The following is a 22791-nucleotide window of genomic DNA, read 5'->3' on the forward strand; positions in this document are numbered from 1 at the left end:
TCCCTAAACTCCTCTCTGCTCAGGAAACCGCAGTCCGCCATGTCTTCCGCCTCCACGGAATTCCTTAGGACATCGTCTCTCATCGGGGTCTCCAATTCGTCTCGTAGTTATGGAAATCCTTCTGTCAAGCCCTGGGTGCCTCTGTTAGCCTGTCATCCGGCTTCCACCCACAGACGAACGGGCAAACGGAACGGGTCAACCAGGATTTGGAGGCGGCGCTACGTTGTATATCAACCATCAAGCCGTCTACCTGGAGTGACCACCTCGTGTGAGTAGAGTACGCTCACAACTCTCCGGTTAGTACTGCCACCGGAATGTCTCCTTTCGAATGCTCCCTTGGGTACCAACCTCCGCTGTTCCCCGCGCAAGAAGGAGAGACTCCGGTGCCGTCTGTCAGGCCCATATCAATCGGTGCTGTAAGGTTTGGGAGGACACACGCACGGCCCTGCTCCGATCAGCAGATCGCAACCGAAGGATTGCCGATCGACATCGGACTCCAGAGTCAGAGTATCGACCTGGGCAGATGGTGTGGCTATCGTCCGGACACATTCCTCTCAAAAATAAGCCTAAGAAACTCGCCCCTCGCTTCCTGGGACCTATCGAAGTCCAAAGTATCAACAGCCCCACCGCAGTCCGACCGAAGCTACCTAAGTATATGCACATCCACCCTATTTTTCACGTTTCCCAGTTAAAACAACCTTCCGTCAGTCCCTTGCGTCCTCCGACCGAAACCCCTCCACCCGCCCGGATCATCGACAACCACCCGGCACTCACCATCCGGCGGTTACTGGATCTGCGCCGTCGGGGCAGTGTCCTCCAATACCTGGTCGACTGGGAAGGATACAGCCCAGTGGAGCGTTCCTGGGGTCCACTCTCCTTCATCCCGGACCCTTCACTCATCCAGGATTTCCATCGGGACCATCCAGACAAGTCTGCAGGATCACCAGGAGGCTCCCGTTGAGGATGGGGGTATTATCATGGTCCTGTCTGGCAATACCCCATTATCTCCTTGATTAGGCCTTAATCTCCTTGTCTGATATCCAGTAGTTCCCAGCTCCATTAATTGCTGTACACCTGCTTTCCATCAGTGAATGCAGGATAAGAACCCTAGAGTCACAGCAAAGGGCTGCCAGTTCGTCGGTCAATTCTAGTGTGTGTAAGCCTGAGGACTGTCAGTTCTAAGTTCCGCACCATTCATGGAAGATATACGTACACCTTGTCGTTGTGTAAAGACTTTCCTGGAAAGACTTTCACGACTGTGCTAGCGCTTCACGACCCTGTCTCCGTGCCTGTGTGCTGCGTTTGGGTTCGTCCCCAGCCACGTCCTTGCAACAGAGAGAATAAGCTCCTATTCCATCCCTCACAGGAAGGGGATGTGATTAAATGGGCTGTGCCGTTTTTTACACCAGTAGTAATAGACCCGGGGGTTCAGTATTCAAAACGTGTTTGGAAACCCACCCTCACTGTCAGCTGTCAGTCAGACAGAGAAAATCAGACAGAAACTCAAAATGCTGGAGACCTGCACTAAACCTGAAAATGTTTGAAGCTATTCTGACGAAAGTTTGTGAACGGGAATTGTTAACTTTACTCCTCTCCCCATAGCTGTTGCTTACCTGCAGCGTGTTTCTAATCACTACAATTTCTTTCTATTATTTTCACCTTGGGTTAGTTTAAATCTTCTGGAAATGGAACTGCGCAAAGCCGCACGTTTTGTGATAGTTACTCGAACAGTAAAGAAACCACAGGTTCCCGCAGTAAATTATTCTGATGACACACAGAAAATGCCGGAGAAATTCAGCGGGCCAGGCAACATCCATGGAAGATACAGTCGAAGTTTCATGCCGAGACACTTCAGCAGGACTAACTCGGCCCGGAACGTCGTCTGTACTCTTTTCCATAGATCTGCCTGGCCTGTTGAATTCCTCCAATATTTTGTGTGTGTTGCTTGGATTACCAGCATCTGCAGAATTTATCTTGGTGAAATTATCCTGATTATTTCCTTCAGCTATCTGAAGCAACTTTCTGGACAGCTCCATCAGTAACCCGGCGCTATTGGCCCTAACACACTTTCTATACAGTTCCGAATACACTGCAAACGATGTGGAGTTGTGGTGTGTCCATATTGCCGATATAAGGTGTTAATGGGTTCATATCATTGCCTGTTTCTCAGACCTGAGGGGGGTGACCGCATGCGGTGAAGTTTTATTTTTCAGAACGAATATCGTAGTTCAAAGATTTAGTACATTGATAATTGGCTTGTGTGAATTCCCTTTCCGGAAATATCTGTCAACTTTCGTTTGTTTTCGCTGAATTAGAAGAATTAGAGATGACTCTATCTCATTCGTTGTTAGTGGATGAATGGAGAATATGACTGTATTCGCTGGTATTAGGTAAAGACGGGGACCTGATTGTGGTTGCTGTTAATTGGATAAATGAGGTGAGCACTTGCTTGGAACACACAACATCATGCGGAATCTTGACAGGAATCTGGAGGATATGTTTGCTCCTGTCGGGGGAGATGAAATAGCTTTTTTTTTATTTTTCAATGTGATGAATTCCGCAGAGCACAGATCCATGACAGGAAAGGGGTCTGCAGGCGGACCCAGAGGCCGAATGTCCTCATGCTAATCTAATATCTAATTCCAGCCTCCGACAAAAAGGAGACGTAGTGAATTTACAGTTCAGAGTTTTCAGAGCACTGACTGATGAGAAACAGTTGATGAGTCTGTAAAGTAAAGGCGATGTCACACAATTTCAATGCAATTTCATGTTTGCTGACCTGACATGGTAACCAGTAAGTGAGCGATCAACGGAAGGAGATGGGTATCCCTGGAAGATTGTAATCTCGGTACAGTTGCTCCCCAATTGGCCAATTGCTCCAATGATCCAACTACGGACAACGGTTGAAAATGACTTCATGAAAAGGGTGAACCTGAGATCACGACATCCCCAGGCAGCTGGTGCACAGTTTGGTCTGAAGAAAGGAAGTGTGCAGTGTTCAATGCAAAAGATTACCCCAAATGCATAACTTCTCACCAGAGTTCACAGCGCCCTTCCTTCTGTTATCTATGTGCAATAAAACTATAGGGACTTTTATCCTCAGAGTGTGCTATGGTTTATAGACTGACAATAAACTGGTCCCAAGCTGAGCAATGAATCAGACTGTACCAGCTAAACCGAACCCGGATGTAAGGTATGATTCCACACTGGAGCAGATCAAATTTTAGAGGGAGAAGTAACCATTGCCAACGTGTACTGGCTCGATCCACATACGTTAGGAAAACATTCAAGTAAAATTAGTCTTTATGTGGTTTAACAAAGGCGTTGTGGAACAGGGCGTGGCGTTACATGCTGAATAGACAGAAGTTCTGGATTATGAGCGTGTTATCAACTGAACATTGCTCAGGGTGTGTTCACTTACTGTGAGGAACTGAAAATTCAGATGTTCGGATTCGCTGAAAACAGAGTCAGGAGTCCAGCACCAGGTAAGAACAAGGACTGTACTGGGCTGCGTTATGGTGTTTCAATAAGCCCACTTGTCCCGGCAGCATTTCCAGTATTGCTACCATGCCAATATTGTCTTTAAAATCGCGCGGGTTTAGGATTCTGCGTGTGCTTTATTGTTCTCACTGCGCATTTTTTCTAGGAAAGACGATGTAGATCTGGCAGTGATATTTATATTAACAAATATTGTAGTAATTCTCACTGGCCGTACATAAAAATAGAAAATGCTACACTCATCGGGCACTTTACTCTGTAGCTTCTGTACCTGATAATTTGGCCACTAAGTGCACGTCCGGGGCTTTCTGCTTCTGTTGCCGATCCAGTTCGACGCTGACCACTACGCTACCGGGCCGCCATGTTTAACAACCTCAGCTTGTTTTCGCTGACTTAGCAGAGTTATTGGTAACACGATTATTTCCTCGTGTACTCGATGAATCGATGAATTTTTCTGTATTCGCTGTTATTAGACGAAGACAGGAAGTTGATTGCATTCGCTGTTACTTTGATGAACGAAGGAAATCGTACCCGCTGTTGTTTAGAGAAGTGAATTGAGCCATTGCCGGGGTCATTGAGTATTCCGCGGAATGTGGAGAACATGTTTGCTGCTGTAGAGGGAGCTGAAACAGATGAAGATAGATTCGGTTATTTTTATGAGGTGTAACTAGTGTGTCTTTGGAATTCTCTTCTCAAAGGGAAAGATAAGCACAGTTTTTTTCGCAATATGTTAAATTCGCATTGCAAATATTCTTGACAGGCAAGGGAGTGAAGTGTTGCCGGCGGTGCCTCGAAGGTCAGAGTCCAACTATAATCATAGAGTGTGGTGGAACAGCACTGAGGGGATGAATGTCCTGTTACAAATTCAACATACCGGCAACGCTCACTGACGAATAACAGACCCAGCGAATTTAATGCTCAGTGTTTTTTTCCCATCGATCTCTGACGAGGAACAGTACATCTATTTGTAACGTCAATGGAATGCCAGGCAAATTCGCCATCCGGAAATGGTCATAATTTCATATGATTGCTGCTGGGATATGGTGACGTTTACAGTAAGTGAGCAATAAACTGAAGGAGAAGGGCGTCCTTACCTTGCTGTCGACTTTGACCGGTTGTTATCTCAGGGGATAAATACCTCGGCACAGTTGCTCCACAATCGTCCCATAACTGTAATGGTCCAACTGCGGACAGCTGTTAAAAATGGTCCTTTATAGACAGATTGACCTTCAAGTCAGTGCGGCTCCGTCAATGGGGACCCAGTTAAATCTGGAGAAAGGGAATGTTCTGTCTTACAAAAGAATCTTCCAAATGCATCATGTTTCACCAGAGTTCACATCCCCCTTCCTTCTGCTGTCTCTGAGCAATAGACCCACAGCGATCTTAGTCCTGTGCTGTCGCTGGAGTTCATAATCTGACATCGAACTGGTCCCAAGCTGAACAATATACTGTATCAAAGCGACACCAGCCGAAGTGGACCAGGATGCGGGTTGTGATTCCTCTCTGAAACAGATCAAATATTCGAGAGAAGCGTAATCTTTGCACCGCTTGCACTGAAGCATTAACTCTGGCTCGGACCACTTGTCAGAAAGACGCGTTCAAGCAGAATGAGTCTTGGTGTGGTTGTGAAACGGTGTGACGTTGCAAGCTCGGGTTTATGAGCGTGTAATCAACTGAACATTGCTCAGGGTGTGTTCACTTACAGTTAGATACATAACATTCAGACGCTCGGATTCACTGAAAACAGACTGAGGAGTCCAGCATCAGGTAAGAACAGGGACTATACGGGGAAATGTTATGGTTTCTAAATCGTCCCCTTGTCTCAGTGGTATTTCCAGTATTTCTAACAGTTCAATGTTTGCTTGTTTTTTTTTTAATTGCGTGGCTTTACGGATATGTGTGTTTTGTTTTCTGCTTCTGCGTATAATCTATGGATTGTGTGATTGGGGGCTGTGGATGTGTGCAGGCAGATCAGACCATATCATGACTGCATTGGGTAAGACCAAGTTATTTGGCAGTGTGTGGCTGGGTAAGCAAAGCAACGCTCTCCTTTATGATGTCTGATGCGTCTGGTAATTTTGTTTGCTACAGAGAAGCGGAAGCTGCCCATACCTGTCTTCAAAATGGCTGAAGCAGCAGGCAAGGGAGGAGTTCCAGAGGCATCGACATCAGGGAATCACATGGGTATGTAGTCATCCTGTTGTTGACACCAAATTGGACAATCATATATTTGTTATTCGCACTGTATCTGACATGTACATCTCACACCGGTTCAAATCAATCGACAGAATCTCTTCAACTATCACGGCTGCACCCAGATTTGTGTCATAAACAAACATGGAGATGTTACATTTAATTCCGTCGTGCTATTCTGAACAGCGCGGGACCCGGCACTAATTCCAGTGGTACCCAAGGGTCACTTCTCGCCATTTGGAAATCAGTCCTGACGAAGGGTCTCGGCCCGAAAACGTCGACAGCTCCTCTCCTTATAGATGCTGCCTGGCCTGCTGTGTTCCACCAGCATTTTGTGTGTGTTGTATCAATCCATTTATGCATACTTTACATCATGTTGACCGACTAATCCCGTATCCGTATCATGACTTTATCCCCACCCCCTGGTGGTTTAAGTTCGCAGACGAATCTCCAGTGTGGGATTTTACTGAAAATCCAAATGCTGTACATTCTCTGGTCTCGCTTTATCTATTCTGCTAGTTGTATCCTAAAGAACAGTCCAGTGGGTTAGGTCAGCCTAATTTCTCTTCTACAGTTCATTGTTGAATTTGATCGATCCTTCACATTTCTCTTGTCACAGCTTTTACAATGGTCGAGCATTATTCACACTATTGAAGTCAGTCTAAGCAGAATATTGTTCCTAATTGTCGCTCTATTTTGAATTTGATAATGTTAAGTATCTCACACCTTCCACTTTGACTCGGTTTACCTCTTGCCTGTATGGTTTCTGGGGCACCATTTATCACACCATTTACCCGCTGAAGGCAAGTTTCTGAAGTTGGTAAATGCAGGTGGAATTACTGAGAACTAACTGTCTCCACTCAATACTCAAACCTAGGACTCTCGAACGAACCTGAAATAACAGTTTTTCTACTCAACTGAGACAAGAAACTCTGCAGTAACTGAAAATGTAATCAGCACACGCAAGATGATGGAGGAACTCAGCGGGTCAGACAGTAGCGATGGGAAAGTGTAAAGAGTCGGCGTATTCGGATGGGTCTCAGCCCGTAACGTCAACTATTTACTCTTTTCCATAGTTGCTGTTCGGCTTGTTCGGTTCCTCCAGCATGTGTGTGTCTCTACTCCAGCGTTCGGATTATAACATCCAATGTATCAAAGCTTTCTTTACGATCTAACTCCACGTGACGACTCTTTCAATTAATTAAATTCCTTGGGGTCGTAGCTATATTCCTCAGTGCACTCCCCAGGGAGTGTCTTCCTTCCCTGATTTGGCCTCTCAAGTTGTAACAGCTTTGTGTGCCTATTTTGGATTGTGTTTGGTAACTGCTGAACAGAAATTCCATCTTTAGGCTCCAGACAGAATTTGCTGTTCACTAGGAGTTTGGTAATGCCTTTAATTTTCTCCATTTTCCTTCATAGGTCCGAAGTCAGTGATCACCGAGCTTCTGGCCAGCTCCGACGATTTCCATCTGCTGCAGTTGACGGATTTTTACCGGGACAGGCTGGAGCAGGCGTTGGAAGGAGGGGTGCACGGAGTGAGTCTGGCGTTAAGGGCCGAGAATCAGTTCAGTGGAGAGGAACATCGGGTGAGTGGGACGGAGAATGGGTTTGAATTTTCACACATCACAGGACTGATGAGTGTCGGAACTCTCACTCGTCGGATAATAAAGCATAAAATCAAATCAGAAATATATATATAATTTCTTAAAACTGTGAATCTGAAGCAACGATTATAAGAGGTGTAAATAATCCAGTGGTGAGTCAATGCTCACAGTGAGGGGAGCAGGTAACAATTGTATGGGTTTGCAATAAACGAGTTGAAATGGAAATACGGCAGGAAGACTGTAACGTGACGGCAGGATGTCAGTGAGAATCGGGGCATCATCAGTGGATGCCACAGGAGCTCTAGTGTGTTTTGTTCTGGATGGAGATTATTGTGTTATAATCTGTAACTGCAATTATGTGATTCGGGGAATACTGCCATGGCCTAATGTGTAATCACTGATTTGACCTCCACTGGAAAAGGCAAAGGAAAGGCATCAAGTGTCAGCCGGTAATCCACTAGCATGTTGGACACTGGCGGACTGAGAAGATTAATCACATCATCTTTTCTGCAGCTTTTCCGAGGCTGCTCACTCTGCTATAAAACCCCTCCGGACTTCTTTATTTATCTTTGATCGCTTTTGTTTCATTACCGCTGCTTGACAGTGTCAAATCCAGTGAGGAATTATTTATGGATTGGGAGCCACGTCAATGAAGCGGTCACAGACCAGCCAGGATCTCATTGACTGGTGGACCAGGTTGGCGGGGAATATCCCTCCGTGTGCTCTGCACTCAGAATGTACAGTCCATGTCCAGACAGGATCAGTACCCGTCCGGGTGACTGCTCAGTGTGATCCCGTTACAGAGCACATCACTTAGTTCTCATTCTCTGTGTGAATCTGTCAGTCCCCAGTATGTTCACCGTTACTCTTCACAGAAAATCTCTGATCTCGCTGATAAGGGAGAGCGGGCGGACAGTTCTAAACTCCTCCTGAGCCTGGTGATGGAGAAAGGCTCCCGCGCCCGGAGGGTGATGTGGGAAATGTTTCTGAAAATGCGGAATTGTGTCCCAAAGTTGGACAAGATACTGAACGAAATACAGATATATGGTGAGATAATATCAGAGATTAATTTAAATTTGGATTGAGCACAGCACAGTTTAAAATTTTATACATCATTCTCTCAATTTGTTTAAGTTCAAACAGGTTGTGATCCTTCCCATCGACCAATTCCCGCTCAACGTTTACTGAAGGTTCTCAGTGCGCTGAATGGTAAGTGAACGTGCAGTAAACATTGACGAATATAACACAGGAATAATCCATTAGGCGTATAATATTGTGCCGAACCAGCTAAGGCGTAGATCAAACACGCCCAAACGCAAATCTCTCCTTCCTACACCATGTCCATACGTCCATCCTCCTTATATCCATGTACCTGTCTAAAAGTCTATCAAAAGCTTCTAATAATTTTCTTTTACCACCTTACCGGGCAGTCCATTCCAGGCAGCCACAACTCTCTGATTAAAAATCCTATCCTTCACATCCCCCTTCATTCTACACCCTCTCAGCTTCAATGTATTCACTCAGGTAATAGACATTTAACCACGGCAAACCGATTATCTCTGTCCACTCTATCTATGCCTCTCATAATGTCGTCAGCCTGCGTCAGAGCTCCTCTCGGCCTCCGATGATCCGGTGAAAACAAGCAAATTTTATCCAGGCTGTCATGATAGCATGTATCCTCTGAACCTGGTAAACCTCTTCGGCTCCCTCTCTGAAGCCTCAACATCTCTCCGGTAGTGGGGCGATCGGAACGGTACGCAGTGGCCCAGATGAGGCTGAAGCAGACTTCATCAAGTTGAGACTTGACCTCTGTTTCCACCAACGGTTGTAATTTGCGTAGGGCGGTTAAGTTAATGAGCCACAAGGATCTGACCAGGTAAATATTGGCACTGGGACAATTCCTCATGTTGGTTGCCGAGGGAACAGACACGACAGTGAAATTCCCACACCCATTTCTGAATATGAAACAGATACGCTCTCTGATTATTAAAGAGCATCATTTCCACCACTGTCACATTCTCCAAAGTGGATATGTCCACAATCAATGTTTTCCTACGCTCCCTATCACAGCCGAATACATTGAATGGAGATCCCACACATACCCCACAGGATCCTGACACACTGTGACACCCCACACACACCTAATACGGTCCTGGCACATTGTGAGAACCCACACACTCCTGACAGGTTCCTGACACACTGTGAAATCCCACAGATCTTTGACAGGGTCCTGACACACTGCGAGACCCCACACGACCCTGACTGTTTCTGACATACTGTGAGACCCCACCCGCCCCTGGAAGGATCTTAACACACTGAGAGATACCACATATCTTTGACCGATTCCTGACACACACACATCTGAGACCCCACAAGTCCCTAACAGGTTCCTGACACACAGTAAGACCAGATTTTATCAGGGAGATTAATGTAAAAGAACCCTTAGGAGGCATCTAGAGACTGCATAAAAGAAAAGGAAACGCAGTATAATGTAGCAAAAGTGAGTGGGAAATTAGTTGATTGGGAAGCTTTGAAATTCTAACAAAGGGCAACAAAAAGCATAAAGAAGGGATGAAAGGAAAAGCATTAAAATTATAGGCTAACAAACAAAATGATGGAGAAACTCAGCAGGCCAGGCAGTGTCTATGGGGAAAGTACAGTCGACGTTTCGGGCCGAGAACATTCGGTGGGACTGGAGAAAAAACGCTGAGGAGTAGGTTTGAAAGGTGAAGAGCTGGGATGGGAGGGGGAGAAAGAAACGCCAGCCTATAGATGAAACTTGGAGGGGGAGGAATGAAGCAAAAAGCTGGGAAGTTATTTAGTGAAAGAGACAGAAGTTTACGGATGATACAAAGATAGGCGAAGGGGTAGGTAGTGCTGAGGAAGCAATGCGATTGCAGTAAGACTTACACAAGTTGTGAGAGTGGGCAAAATGTGGCAGATGGAAGACAGTGTTGGAAAATGTATGGTAATGTGGTAAAGGAACAATAGTGCGGACAGTTATCTAAATGGGGAGAATGCTTAAACAACCGAGTTTAATGTTGCATCATGCTGGCACCAAAGTTGTTGGCCGAAGGGCCCATTCCTGTGCTGTTCTATGTTCCATGCAGGTCATGCGACAGCTGAAATCTTGAACCACCTGCTACCGGAATTCCTCGGTCTCTGCTCTCTTCTTCGCCACCCGACCTGCATTCACCATTGTTTTCAAACTTGTATTTCAAGCCTTAGACCAGTAGCGTCTCCCCTTTCTCCCCTTTCCACGGACGTTGTCTGACCTGTACTCACTTCTACACTCCCGTGCTTCTGCAACTGTACTACAGAGGGCATGCCAACACGCTGCATAACTGTGGCGGACTGGAAGGCTCCACAACGGACAGTCAAAACTGCCCAACGCATCACCGGCAACCCCAGCCTACCTTCCATCAGGGACGTATATAGAGAAATGCTCCGGAAAAGGGCCAGCAGCATCAGGAAGGATCCCACCTGTCCTGCCTATGGGCTGTTTGTCCCTCTCCCATGAGGGAGGATGCTACGTAGCGTCCACAGCAGGACCACCAGACTCAGAATCAGTTACTTTCCTCAAGCAGTAAGACTGATCAACACCTCCAATGACTAAGCCACCCCTCCACACTGACAACCCCCACCTCACCACCAGCACGGTTTGAAAATATTCTGTCAGAACCACCTGAGGTCAGAGTGACTCCTGTATCGTATGAATTTATATTTATTGTGCTTTTCATTGCGATCTTTATCTGAGTTTTTTTGTGCTACATCAGATCCGGAATAAAAAATATTTATTTCTCCTTTACGCTTAAATCTTGAATCTCTTGAGTATTTACAACACATACTCTTTAAGAGACACGAGACTGCAGATCTGCCGTCTCAAACCATTTTCTGGAGGAACTCAGTGAGCTGAGCAGCATCTGTGATGATTTGGGGGGGGGGGGGGGTCTGCGTTTTGTAACAAAATGCTGACTGTCTCAATCTCCTGAAAAGACATTAACATTTTCTTGCCCAATACCTACCCCCCACCCACAGTGCACAAGCTGATCAACAAATGTAATTTGTATGTTGAATCAGCGACAGTGGGAGGGGTAGCTGTGATTTACCGACCTGTTCCTTTGACAGAATGCGCACTACCCTTTTCTCAATCGCCACATCAACACTGAGCTTTCAAAGTTCTTCCACAAGAACAATGATAGCTGTGGCTGCAGTGGGAGGTTGTCCAGTACGGGACAGTCGGGGGTCAGTAAACTACCAGGGAAATACTCACCTTCACAGCACAATTAATGTGGAAATGTGACCATCTGGTGTTTGTCTAGACAAGTCAGGGATCTGTTAATCGAATTTACTTCATTGTACGAACATCCATTGATGAATCCAATTAATACAATAGTTTTGCGCAAATTCTTGGGTTACTTAAATACTGAGTTCTGAGTTGAGGCATCTAACAGTTTGTCCACTGTCTGTTCCCATGGAAGGTGTTCAAAAGAAACACAAGGAGACTCTCCGGGCACAAACTGAAACACTGAGAGTGAACACGATCCTGATGAGGGAGAAGGTGGAGGTTTTCCAGCTGGTTGATCGATACGCTGAGCTCACGGTCATTTCTACTGTTCGAGATCAGACATTGGTGGAACATGAGCTGCTGGCAAGAGGCAGAGACCACGAGGAGTGGAGACAGAAACATCTCCGTGGACAGCTGGAAAAAATCCAAACTGAACAATTGTTCCAGAGCAGCTTTTCCCAGATTAAATCCAATTCTGGGAGAAAAGCAGCAGTGGTCGGAGTCCAGGGGATCGGGAAAACGACAATGGTACAAAAGATTGTATATGACTGGGCCACGGGGAAAATATACGAACAATTCCAGTTTGTCTTCAGTTTCAAGTTCCGGAATTTAAACGCCATTAACTGCAGAATAAACCTGAGGGAACTGATTCTGGATCAGTATCCTTACTTTGGGAATATCCTGAGAGAGGTCTGGAAGAAACCAGAGGGATTGCTGTTTATATTTGATGGTTTGGATGAATTCAATAACAAAATTGATTTTGCTGACAGTGGGAGAGACACAGAACCTCAGTACTCATGCACAGACCCTGAATTTCGGTGCAAGGTGTCCGACATTGTGTGCAGTTTAATCCAGGGCAAGCTGCTCCCAGGGTGTTCAGTGCTGGTGACCACCCGCCCCACTGCCTTACATTTACTGGAAATGGCCGAGTTCTGTATCTGGGCTGAAATCCTGGGATTTGTTGGTGAGGAACGGAAGGAATATTTCATCAGGCATTTTGAAGATCAGACGGTGGCGGAAGCAGTTTTCAAACACGTGAAGGAGAACGAGATCCTGTACACCATGAGCTACAACCCCTCATGCTGCTGGATCCTCGCTCTGGCACTGGGACCGTTCTTCTCACTAAGAGTCAGGGACCCACAGCAAGTTCCCAAGACAATCACCCACCTCTACTCCTACTATATTTACAACATCCTGAAAAACCACGGGCGTGAGATTGAGAACCCCCGTGATGTGTTACTCAGGGTTGGTCAGATGGCCTTCCGAGGAGTGTCCCAGAGGAAGATTGTGTTTACACATAGAGATTTGATCAGCTACAGTCTTCAGCCTTCCCAAATCCTGTCCGGGTTCATTTTGGAGAGAGAGGATTCTTCCCGGTGTGTGCTGTACACATACCCACACCTCACCATCCAAGAGTTTGTAGCTGCAGTCGCACAATTCCTGAATCCACATCCCGGAGATATCCTGAAATTCCTCACTGAAGCCCACAAAAAGGCAGATGGCCGATTTGAGGTGTTTCTCCGTTTTGTTGCTGGGCTCTCCTCCCCAATGACAGCTCGGGGCCTGGAGGAGTTTCTGGGTCCATTTCCTCATGAAACAACCTGCCGGGTGATTGACTGGGTGAAGGAGACGGTTAAACGACAGCGTGGAAACACAGAGAGTGAATCTGGTAAAAGGAGCCTTCTGAACACATTGCACTACCTGTTTGAGTCTCAGGATCGTGGATTGGCTCAGGCCGCACTGGAATCTGTGAAAATCCTTTCATTCCGCGGATTCACACTGACCCCGATTGACTGCGCGGTCCTGTCTCATGCCATCGGACTCTGTGATACAATGAAACACCTCAACCTGGTGGACTGCAACATTCAGTTTGAAGGAATCCAGCGGCTGGGACCCGGGCTGTACAAGTGTCAGGATTTGAGGTAATTTGATTTATCTCTCATACTGAACTGTGAAACAGTTCCATTGTGTTGTTTCAATGTAAAGGGATTTAGGTAAATCTGTCGTCAATCAAATTGTAAAGAATTGTGTCAAATGCCGAGGGTATCGATCAGTAAATCCCCAAATCACGGGAGGGTTCTGTGGTTCCCTGTGAAGGGATGTTGGGGACTTCATCAGATCAGTGAACAACGACCATTGGTTTAATGGTAGTAAGTCACAGGAATGGCCGTGCTCCTCGCTGCCTGTGACGTCCATTGGCAATGTTCCTTCCCACTGTTACTGACACCCAGACTGACACTGACTGCACCATGTAGGTCAGAGATTCACACATCCTTCACTGTGAGGGACAAGAGACCGTCAGTAGACTGTCGAAGTGATAATGAAGGAAATGCCATTGTGATATTGTTCCTTCCCCCCTGCCCGTCCCCGTGTGCGACTATCACCATCAGTCCACCTCTGTGACTTTGCTCACTACCAGATACCCAGACTCCATGGGCCCATCTCCTTCCAGCTTGTGCGTCTCTCTTTCCCATCCCCCTTCCTCCTGTAGGATCTGCCTTCACCGTCCCACTTCCTCAAGTGGGATCTCTTCCCCACCACCTTCCTCCCGTGGGATCTTTATTCCACACCCACTTTCCTCCTGTGGGATCCCTCTTGCCCATCCTCCTTCCTCCTGTGGAATCTCTCTTCCCCATCCCCCTTCATCCAGTGGGATCCCTCTTCTCCATCACCCTTCTTCCTGTGGGATCTGCCTTCCCCGTCCCACTTCTTCAAGTGGGATCGCTTCCCCACCTCCTTCCTCCTGTGGGATCTCTCTTCCACACCCACTTATGAGAGCCCATGGAATTACAGGAAAGATATTGGAATGGGTGGAACATTGGCTGATAGGCAGAAAGCAAAGGGTGGAAATAAAGGGATCCTATTCTGGTTGGTTGCCGGTTACTAGTGGTGTTCCGCAGGGGTCGGTGTTGGGGCCGCTTCCTTTTACACTGTATATCAATGATTTAGATTATGGATTAAATGGTTTTGTGGCTAAATTTGCGGATGAGACCAAGATAGATGGAGGAGCAGGAAGTGTTGAAGAAACGGAAAGGTTGCTGAGAGACTTGTCAGTTTAGGAGAGATACAATGTTCGGGAATGTACAGTTGTACGTCTTGGAAGAAGAAATAGTCGGGAAGATTATTATTTAGATAGGTAGAAAATTCAAAAATTGGAAGTGCGAAGTGACTTGGGGTCCTCATGCAGGATACCCTAAAGGTTAACCACCAGGTTGGATCAGCAGTAAGGAAAGCGAAAGCTATGTTGGCATTCATTTCAACAGGAATAACGTATAACAGTAAGGAGGTATTGATGAGTCTCTATGGGGCACTGGTGAGATCTCATTTGGAATACTGTCTGCAGTTTTGGGCCCCCTATCTTTGAAGGGTTGTACTGATGTTGGAGAGAGTTCAGAGAAGATTTACGAGGATGATTCCTGGAATGCAGGGGCTAACATATGAGGAGCGTTTGTCGGCTCTTGGACTGTATTCATTAGATATGGAAGAATGAGAGCGGATCTTATATAAACATTTCGTTTGTTGAAAGGGTTGGACAGTTTAGATGTGGAAAGGCTTCGTGGTCCAGGACAATAGGCTACAGTCTTAGAATTAGAAGGTACCCATTTAAAACAGAGATGAGGAGAATTTTTTTTTTTTAGCCAGAGGGTCGTTGATTTATGGAATTTGTTGCCACATACAGCTGTGGAGGCCCAATCATTGAGGGTGTTTAAGGAGGAGATTGATAGGTGTCTAATTAGTGGGTATCAAGGGATATGAGGAAAAACCGGAAACTGGAACTAAATAGGAGAATAGTTTAGCTCATGGTGGAGTGGTTGATTAGACGATGGGCCGAATGGCCTACTTCTGCGCGCGCGCGCGCGCCCCCCCCCCCCCCCGCCCTTTGCCTTGTGATCGTCTGACCCTGGAGCTAGGCAGTGACGGACGTTGATTGACAGTGATGGGAACTCAGATCAGTGATTTACTGAAGGGTTCAATGTTTCCCGAAATATCCCAGTGAGAGAAATTCCTTCAGACCCACGGTTTGAATCACTTTGTTCATCAGTGTGTCTGTTTGTGTTTAGACTGAGTGATAATGACCTGGGGGATTCAGGAGTGAAACTGGTGTCTGCGGCTCTGGGGAATCCGGAGTGTAAAATACAGGAACTGAAGTAAGTACCAGACTGTGGGAGATTGTGTTTACAGTCACTGGGTGTCTGACACTGAACATTAATGTGATCGGTAGTTGTGTTACTGATAAACACTGGGGATTTGTACCGTCTCCTGTCTCTCTGTGTCTTTCGCCCTCACTCTCTCTCATCTTCAGGTTGAAACGTGTCGGTCTGACAGATACTGGTGCCGAAGATCTCGTCTCCGCTCTCAGTACATACCCATCACTGACACTGCTGGGCCTGGGATGGAACTCGCTCACAGACCAGTCTGTCCCCGCTCTCCGCCACCTCATACTGTCCCACCCGAGTCTGAAGCGGATCAGGTGAGTGTTTGTATTAATGTTCAGTCTGATAAAATATCAGCGGATCCGCGGGTTTTCTGGTGTTATTTGTCTGTGAGTGTTGTTGAAACATTAACCCCAGCTGCCTGTTACTGACACGGTTGTGTATCTGTTTATTTCATCTTTAACCTTCCATCTGTTTCAGGCTGTACGGGAATCAGTTCAGTTGGACCGCAATGCAGGAATTGAGATCTCTGCAGGAACGCAGAACCGGACTGAGAGTGATCCTGTGAACATCTGAATGTGTGAACATTCCCGCTCGAGGGATGGGGACATTTTGGCCGATTCCCCGCCCTCCCTTTTAACTCCCGCCCTTACCTTTAATGTTGACGGTCCAGTTTTAATTCCCACGCACAACACGCTGGAGGAACTCTGCAGGTCGGGCAGCATCCGTGGAAACAAATAGTCAACATTTCGGGCCGAGACCCTTCGTCAGGACTGAAGAGGGGGGAGGCAGGGTACTTATAAGGAAGGTCGGGGAGGGTGAGAAGGAGAAGGTTGGTAGGTGCTAGGTGAAAAACCAGTAATGGGAAAGATCAAGGGGTGGAGGAGGGGAAGCAGGGAGGGGATAGGCAGGAAAGGTGAAGAAGGAATGTAAGGGGAAAGCACTATGGGTAGTTGAAGGAGGCGGAACAATGAATGAGGTGATAGGCAGCTGGAGGAAGAGGCAGAGAGAAACTGGGATGGAGGAAGGGAGGGGAAGGGAATTACCGGAAGTTGGAGAATACAATGTTCATGCCAAGGGGCTGGAGACTACCCAGACGGTATATGAGGTGTTGCTCCTCCAACCTGAGTTTGGCCTCATCATGGCAGTAGAGGAGGCCATGTATGGACATATCTAGATGGGAATGAGAGGCAGAGTTGAAGCGGGTGGCAACCGGGAGATCCGGTCTATTGTGACGAACGGAGTGGAGGTGCTCGACGAAGCGGTTCCCCCAATCTGCGTCGGGTCTCGCCGATGTACAGGAGGCCGCACTGGGAGCACCGGATGCAATAGATGACCCCAACAGACTCACAAGTGAAGTGTGGCCTCACCTGGAAGGACTGCTTGGGGCCCTGAATGGTGTTAAGAGAGGAGGTGTAGGGACAGGTGTAGCACTTACGCTTGCAAGGATAATTGACGGTCGGAGATCCGTGGGGAGGGACGTGTGGACCAGGCAGTCGCGGAGGGAACGATCCCTGCGGAAAGCGGAGAGGGGTAGAGAGGGAAAGATGTGCTTAGTGGTGGGGTCCTGTTAAATGTGGCGGAAGTTGTGGAGGATAATATGCTGGATCCGGAGGCTGGTGGGGTGGTAAGTGAGGACAAGGGGAACACGGTCCTGGTGTGGTGATGGATGGGGCGAGGGCCGAAGTGCGGGAAATGGAGGAGATGTGGGTGAGGGCATCATTGATGACGGGAGGAGGGAAACCACGATCCTTAAAGAAAGAGGACATTTGAGATGTCCTGAAATAGAAAGCCTCATCCTGAGAGCAGATGCGGCGGAAACGGAGGAACTCGGAATAGGGAATAGCATGTGGCAGGGTGGGAAGAGGTATAGTCGAGGTAGTTATGAGAGTCAGTGGGCTTATAGAAGTTGTAAGTGGAGACTCTGTCCCCAGAGATGGAGACCGAGAGATCGAGAAAGGGGAGAGAAGTGTCCGAGATGGACCAAGTGAATTTGAGGGCTGGGTGAAAGTTAGAGGCAAAGTCCATGAAATTGACTAGCTCAGCATAGGTGCAGGAAGCAGCACCAATGTAGTCGTCAATGCAGCGAAGGAAAAGTTGGGGTGCAGCACCAGTCTATGTTTGCAGCATAGACTGTTCCACATAACCAACGAAGAGGCAGGCATAGCTGGGGGCCATGTGCGTGCCCATAGCTACACCCTTGGTCTGAAGAAAGTGGGAAGAGCCAAAAGAGAAGTTATTATGTGTGAGTACCAGTTCTGCGAACTGGAGGAGTATGTTGGTATTGGGGAACTGGTGAGGTCTATTGTCCAGAAAGCAGCGGACAGCTTTGAGGCTTTCTTGATGGGGAATTGAAGTGTCTAAGGATTGGACATCCACAGTGAAAATGAAGCGGTCGGGACCGGAGAACTGGATGTTATTGGAGGTGGAGAGCATGGGATATATCCCGGATGTAGGTGGGGACAGACTGAACTATGGGCGACAAAATGGAGTCCAGGTAGGCAGATGCAAGTTCGGTGGGGCAGGAGCAGGCCGAAACTATGGGTCTACCGGGACAGTCGGGCTTGTGGATCTTGGGGAGGAGGTAAAACCGAGCAGTGCGGGGTGTGGGAATTATGAGGTTTTTTTGGCTTACGATAGAAGGCCTCCGGAGTTGATAAGGGCAGTGATGGTACGGGAGACAATGGTTTGATATTTTTTGGTGGGGTCCTGTTCCAAGGGTAAGGAAGAGGAGGTGTCAGAGAGCTGCCGTTTGGCCTCGTCAGGTAGAGGTCCATCCGCCAGACCACTACGGCGCCACCTTTGTCTGCTAGTTTGATGGTGAGGTTGGGGTTAGTGCGGGGAGAGTGGAGGGCCGTGCGTTCAGAGGGAGTGAGGTTGGAACAGGAGAGAGGAGTGGTGAAGTTGAGACGGTTGATGTCTCGGCAACAGTTGGAGATGAAACGATCGAGTGCAGGTAGAAGGTCTGGTGGGGGTGTCCAGGAAGAGGAGGAAGGTTAAAGACGGGAGAAGGGGTCATCAATAGAAGGAGAGGAATCCTTGTTGAAGTAGTAGGCTCGGAGACCTAGGCGATGGAAGAAGAGTTCAGCGTCATGGTGGGCACGGAACTCACTGAGGTGTGGACGGAAGAGGTCAAAAGTGAGGCCTTTGCTAAGGACAGAACGTTCTGCCTCAGAGAGGGGAAGGTGAGAGGAGATGGTGAAGACAAGGCAAGGGTTGGTTCTGGGGTGTTATGAATGATGAACAGACCTGATGGACAATGGGGTACAGAGTTAACCATTCCCCCCCCCCCGAGAAACACGAATTATTACTGTTGCTATGCTGACCATGAGAGAGAGAGATAAAGCCCAGGCAAGAACCTCTGCGACAGATAAGAGAGAGGGCAAATCGCTGATTAACCGTATTGTGACTCCTTTTTGAATTATTTACTGTTTCGCTGCAAGGACAATAGTTTGCTCATAAACATTCCTCAGTGGACTGAAGGAGCGGCCTTATTTGATGGACACAGTCATTCAGGAGTGATGGATAGCTGAGTCCCCGTTAGTAGGGATAAAAGACAGGTCTGGAGAGATACCCTCCAGACACGCCAGTGGACACTGATTGAGTGTTGTGAACCCACAGAAAGGTGGGGTTTCGGAGACCGAACCAGGAGATCGGGCAGTAAAGCTCACAGTGTTACAGCAGGGCCGGTGGGGACTTGTGTGTGTGTCCACTCATGCCAGAGTGACGAGTCCACCACAGAAGAACGGTCTAGCAGAAGGACGGAGAGGTCATAACTGAATGCCCACACCGATACAACGGATTAAGAAAGCAAAGGAAGGTTTGCCTGACTGTAGCTGTTACATCTCGCTCTCGCTCTCTCTCTCTCTCTCTCTCCAACGATTACAACCATAACTACATCAGCACTCATGAACTGAACTGAACTTTATACTTTTCTATGACAATTTATTTACCCCTAGACATCAATAGAACTTGTTTATTATTGATTATTATTATTCCTACACTTTTAGGTTTATTACTGCTAACTTGTTTTATATGTATATTTGGATTATTGATATGGTTTTTGCTTATTTTTTATTAATAAACACCTTTAGTATAGTACCACCAGACTCCAACGAATTCTTCTTTCTCTGCTGGTTAGACACCCAGTTACGGGGTCTGAGGAGGGTAAGGAGTGGGAGGTCTCAGGAGGGAGAGAGGGGTTGGGAGGTTCAGGGAGAGCGGGGTTAGGGGAGAATGAGGATTCAGAAGAGTGGAGGGGGATGAGGGGTAGAGGGAAGTTTGGGAGGCGCGGGGGGTATAGAGGGTAGTGTTGCAATAAGACAAGCATCAGGAAACAGCGGCAGTAAGAGCGGTCCCGGTCTGGAGAGGGTCAGGGCCTCGTCCGAGCTGGATCTAGAGCTGGGGGTGTCGGAGCCTGTGGCCTGCGGGACACCAGAACTGAGGTCCGAGTCGGAAGCGAGTGAGTCCATGGCCCGCCGGGGGCTGATGCCCATGTCCGGCAGGCCTTGATTTCAGTCGGGGTTAGAGTCAGAGGCGGATGGGTCTTCGGCCTGCCGAAGGCCTGAGGTCGAGTTCCAAGGGGTAGGGGTCCGTGCTGGAGGCGGTCGTTGTCGTGGGCTCCAGACGGGCGAGCTTGTGGTCCTTCTTGGACGCGAGGAAGGACAATAAACGACGGTTGGAGGTATGAATCCGGCCGAGAATGAAGTGTAGGAGAGTCCATGGCAGACGGTGGAGAGCGGGGCCCGGAGTGGTGGCAGAGAGAGGGACAGGGCCAGTAGGTATCTCCGCATAACAGTGAGCGTGGCTCGGAGAATCCGGCGGGAGCAGCGGACAGTAAAAGGAAGGTGACTGGGACCCTCGCTGGGCCCGAACTGGGAGGCCTGGAACTAGAGCCGGAATCCCTGTGGTACAAGATGGCGACGGAGACACGTTCCCAGGAAGGAGACGTGGCTGTAGTAGCGGGGCTGGGTCAGGATCTGGTCGAAGAGTCGGAGAGAGTCGGAGAGCACAGAGGGGTAGCAGTGAGATAGGTTCTCACTAAACTGTCGACGAATGGAAGATTTAAACTTCTTCAGGGTAGGCATACCTGCATGAGACTGCGCAGCGGAGTAGCGAATCGTAAATACAAACTATTCCGCAGATGCTGGGGTCAAAGCAACTCTCACAACACCCTGGAGGAACTCCGCAGGTCGGGCAGCATCCGTGGAAACGAACAGTCAACGTTTCGGGCCGGGACCATCCGTCAGGACTGAAGGGGGAGGGGCAGGTTCCCTATAAAGAAGGTGGGGGAGGGTGAGAAGGAGAAGGCTGGTAGGTGGCAGGTGAAAAACCTGTAAGGGGAAAGATAACGGGGCGGGGGAGGGGAAGCAGGGAGGGTATAGGCAGGAAAGCTAAAGAAGGAATGGGGGAAAGCACAGTGGGTAGTAGAAGAAGGCGGAATCATACCCGACTATGAGTGATCGTTGCGGATGATGATAACCACATGAATCCACGATACAATGAAAAAAATGGCAGACCCGCCAAACTCACTAATGTTTTCCAGCTTTAGTTTCCGTCATCTGTCAAAGTGCAAATAGAGTCGAGTGTTATCTGTAAAACATCCGACTAAATGCAAACATATTCACCATTCCATTCTTCAGCTCTCTCTGAAGTTTGTCTGTATCAGTCCGTATTGTTGGTCCTCCTATTCATCATTTGCAACATAAATGCGAGCTGTTTTCGGGTATATGCCAGCTTATAGAAGGCACTAACTGGGGCAGATGAAACTGTCTGATAGACCGAACAGCAAAATCACTATAACCACAGTGGCTGTTCTGTCCGTGCAGTGTCGTTCCCGCAGCCGTTGTCAACACACTGCGATTAAGCTATCGAAAGAGAAGCCCAGTGTTAGCGAAACCCAACCGTCTCTAGTTACAAATGTCGGTACACGTGCCAGAACGGAAATCAGAGTAATCAGTAATAAATTCACAACAGCAAAAAAAGGCAACTAACATGGCATCTATTTTTGCCGTTTCCATCTGGTAAGAGTGAATAATTTCGAAAGTCACATGTTCCCCGAGGCACGATCAAAATCGTCGTTAAATTAACCACAAGAAAAATAAAAGTTATTCCAATACTTCCAAAACTAAACGGCTTTACTTCAGAATCGCGCTGCACTGTACAGAATGGTTCCAATTCCTCCGTTGCCGTATTGCAAATTGCTGGTTTAGAAACTTAGCGTTGGAAATATTGATAATGGTAGCCCATGGGGAATTGTTCCTTTCAGCAGAAATTTGTTCGGGAAATACGTAGATTCTCAGTTTTAAACTTCGAAAAGAACGCCAGAGGGGAAAGCTTCATTAATGCTGTTGTTGTTCCACCGAGATGTAACACTGAGCGTCATAGGAAGTCATTCCTACCTGTGGCCATCAAACTTTACAACTCCTCCCTCGGAGTGTCAGACACCCCGAGCCAATAGGCTGGTCCTGGACTTATTTCCACTTGGAATAATTTACTTATTATTATTTAATTATTTATGGTTTTATATTGCTATATTTCTTCACTATTCCTGGTTGGTGCGACTGTAATGAAACCCAATTTCCCTCGGAATCAATAAAGTATGTTTGTCTGTCTGTCTGTTATGAAGGTAAATTTACATACATACTTGTGCCCTAAGCTCCTAACGGGAGCATAGGACATTGGTGTTCTCTCGTTTCCACTGTCCTCTGAGATCGATGGAGTTCATCAACGCTTCTGTATCCCATTGTCTCCACTGTACAGTGGAGTGGCCTAGACAGTTTCACCAGAGCCCTTTTGACCGGACTTACCCGTTTTCACCTCTCACGACAGGATCGTAGGCTTGGCATTTCAAGAGACATTTGGACAGATATAAAACATTTGTTCATATGGAAAGATCTGCTTGTTTAAAGTCAACTAGAAAGTTCACCACAAGAGCTCTCATGCTGTTGTAAAGTCTCAAATTTCTGTTAGCATTCAGATTCCGACAGAAAACGCTAAATCCCGGTTATCGTTCTTTCATTGGACAACAAATACAATATATCATGGACGGTGT

The 22791-nt window shown here is 47.5% G+C and overlaps 3 protein-coding genes across 3 annotated transcripts in view; all 3 read left to right on the forward strand.

Moving 5' to 3' along the window:
* The window catches only part of LOC140732891 (uncharacterized), a 795520-nt gene that overhangs the window by 520608 nt on the left and 252121 nt on the right, over positions 1-22791 (forward strand). The gene's annotated exons all lie outside the window — the stretch shown is intronic.
* Positions 1686-12884, forward strand: LOC140732636 (uncharacterized). The gene is made up of 8 exons (XM_073055332.1): positions 1686-1754; positions 3407-3485; positions 5590-5682; positions 7111-7277; positions 8171-8342; positions 8430-8504; positions 11777-12111; positions 12828-12884. The coding sequence occupies exons 1-8, from the start codon at positions 1686-1688 to the stop codon at positions 12882-12884; spliced, it is 1047 nt and encodes a 348-aa protein (XP_072911433.1).
* LOC140732703 (ribonuclease inhibitor-like) lies at positions 13317-16517 on the forward strand. Its single transcript, XM_073055380.1, has 4 exons — positions 13317-13505; positions 15645-15731; positions 15887-16054; positions 16218-16517. Exons 1-4 carry the CDS (start codon positions 13417-13419, stop codon positions 16303-16305), a joined length of 432 nt encoding a protein of 143 aa, XP_072911481.1. The 5' UTR covers positions 13317-13416; the 3' UTR covers positions 16306-16517.

The sequence above is a fragment of the Hemitrygon akajei genome, chromosome 9 (assembly GCF_048418815.1).
Source record: "Hemitrygon akajei chromosome 9, sHemAka1.3, whole genome shotgun sequence".
NCBI lineage: Eukaryota > Metazoa > Chordata > Chondrichthyes > Myliobatiformes > Dasyatidae > Hemitrygon > Hemitrygon akajei.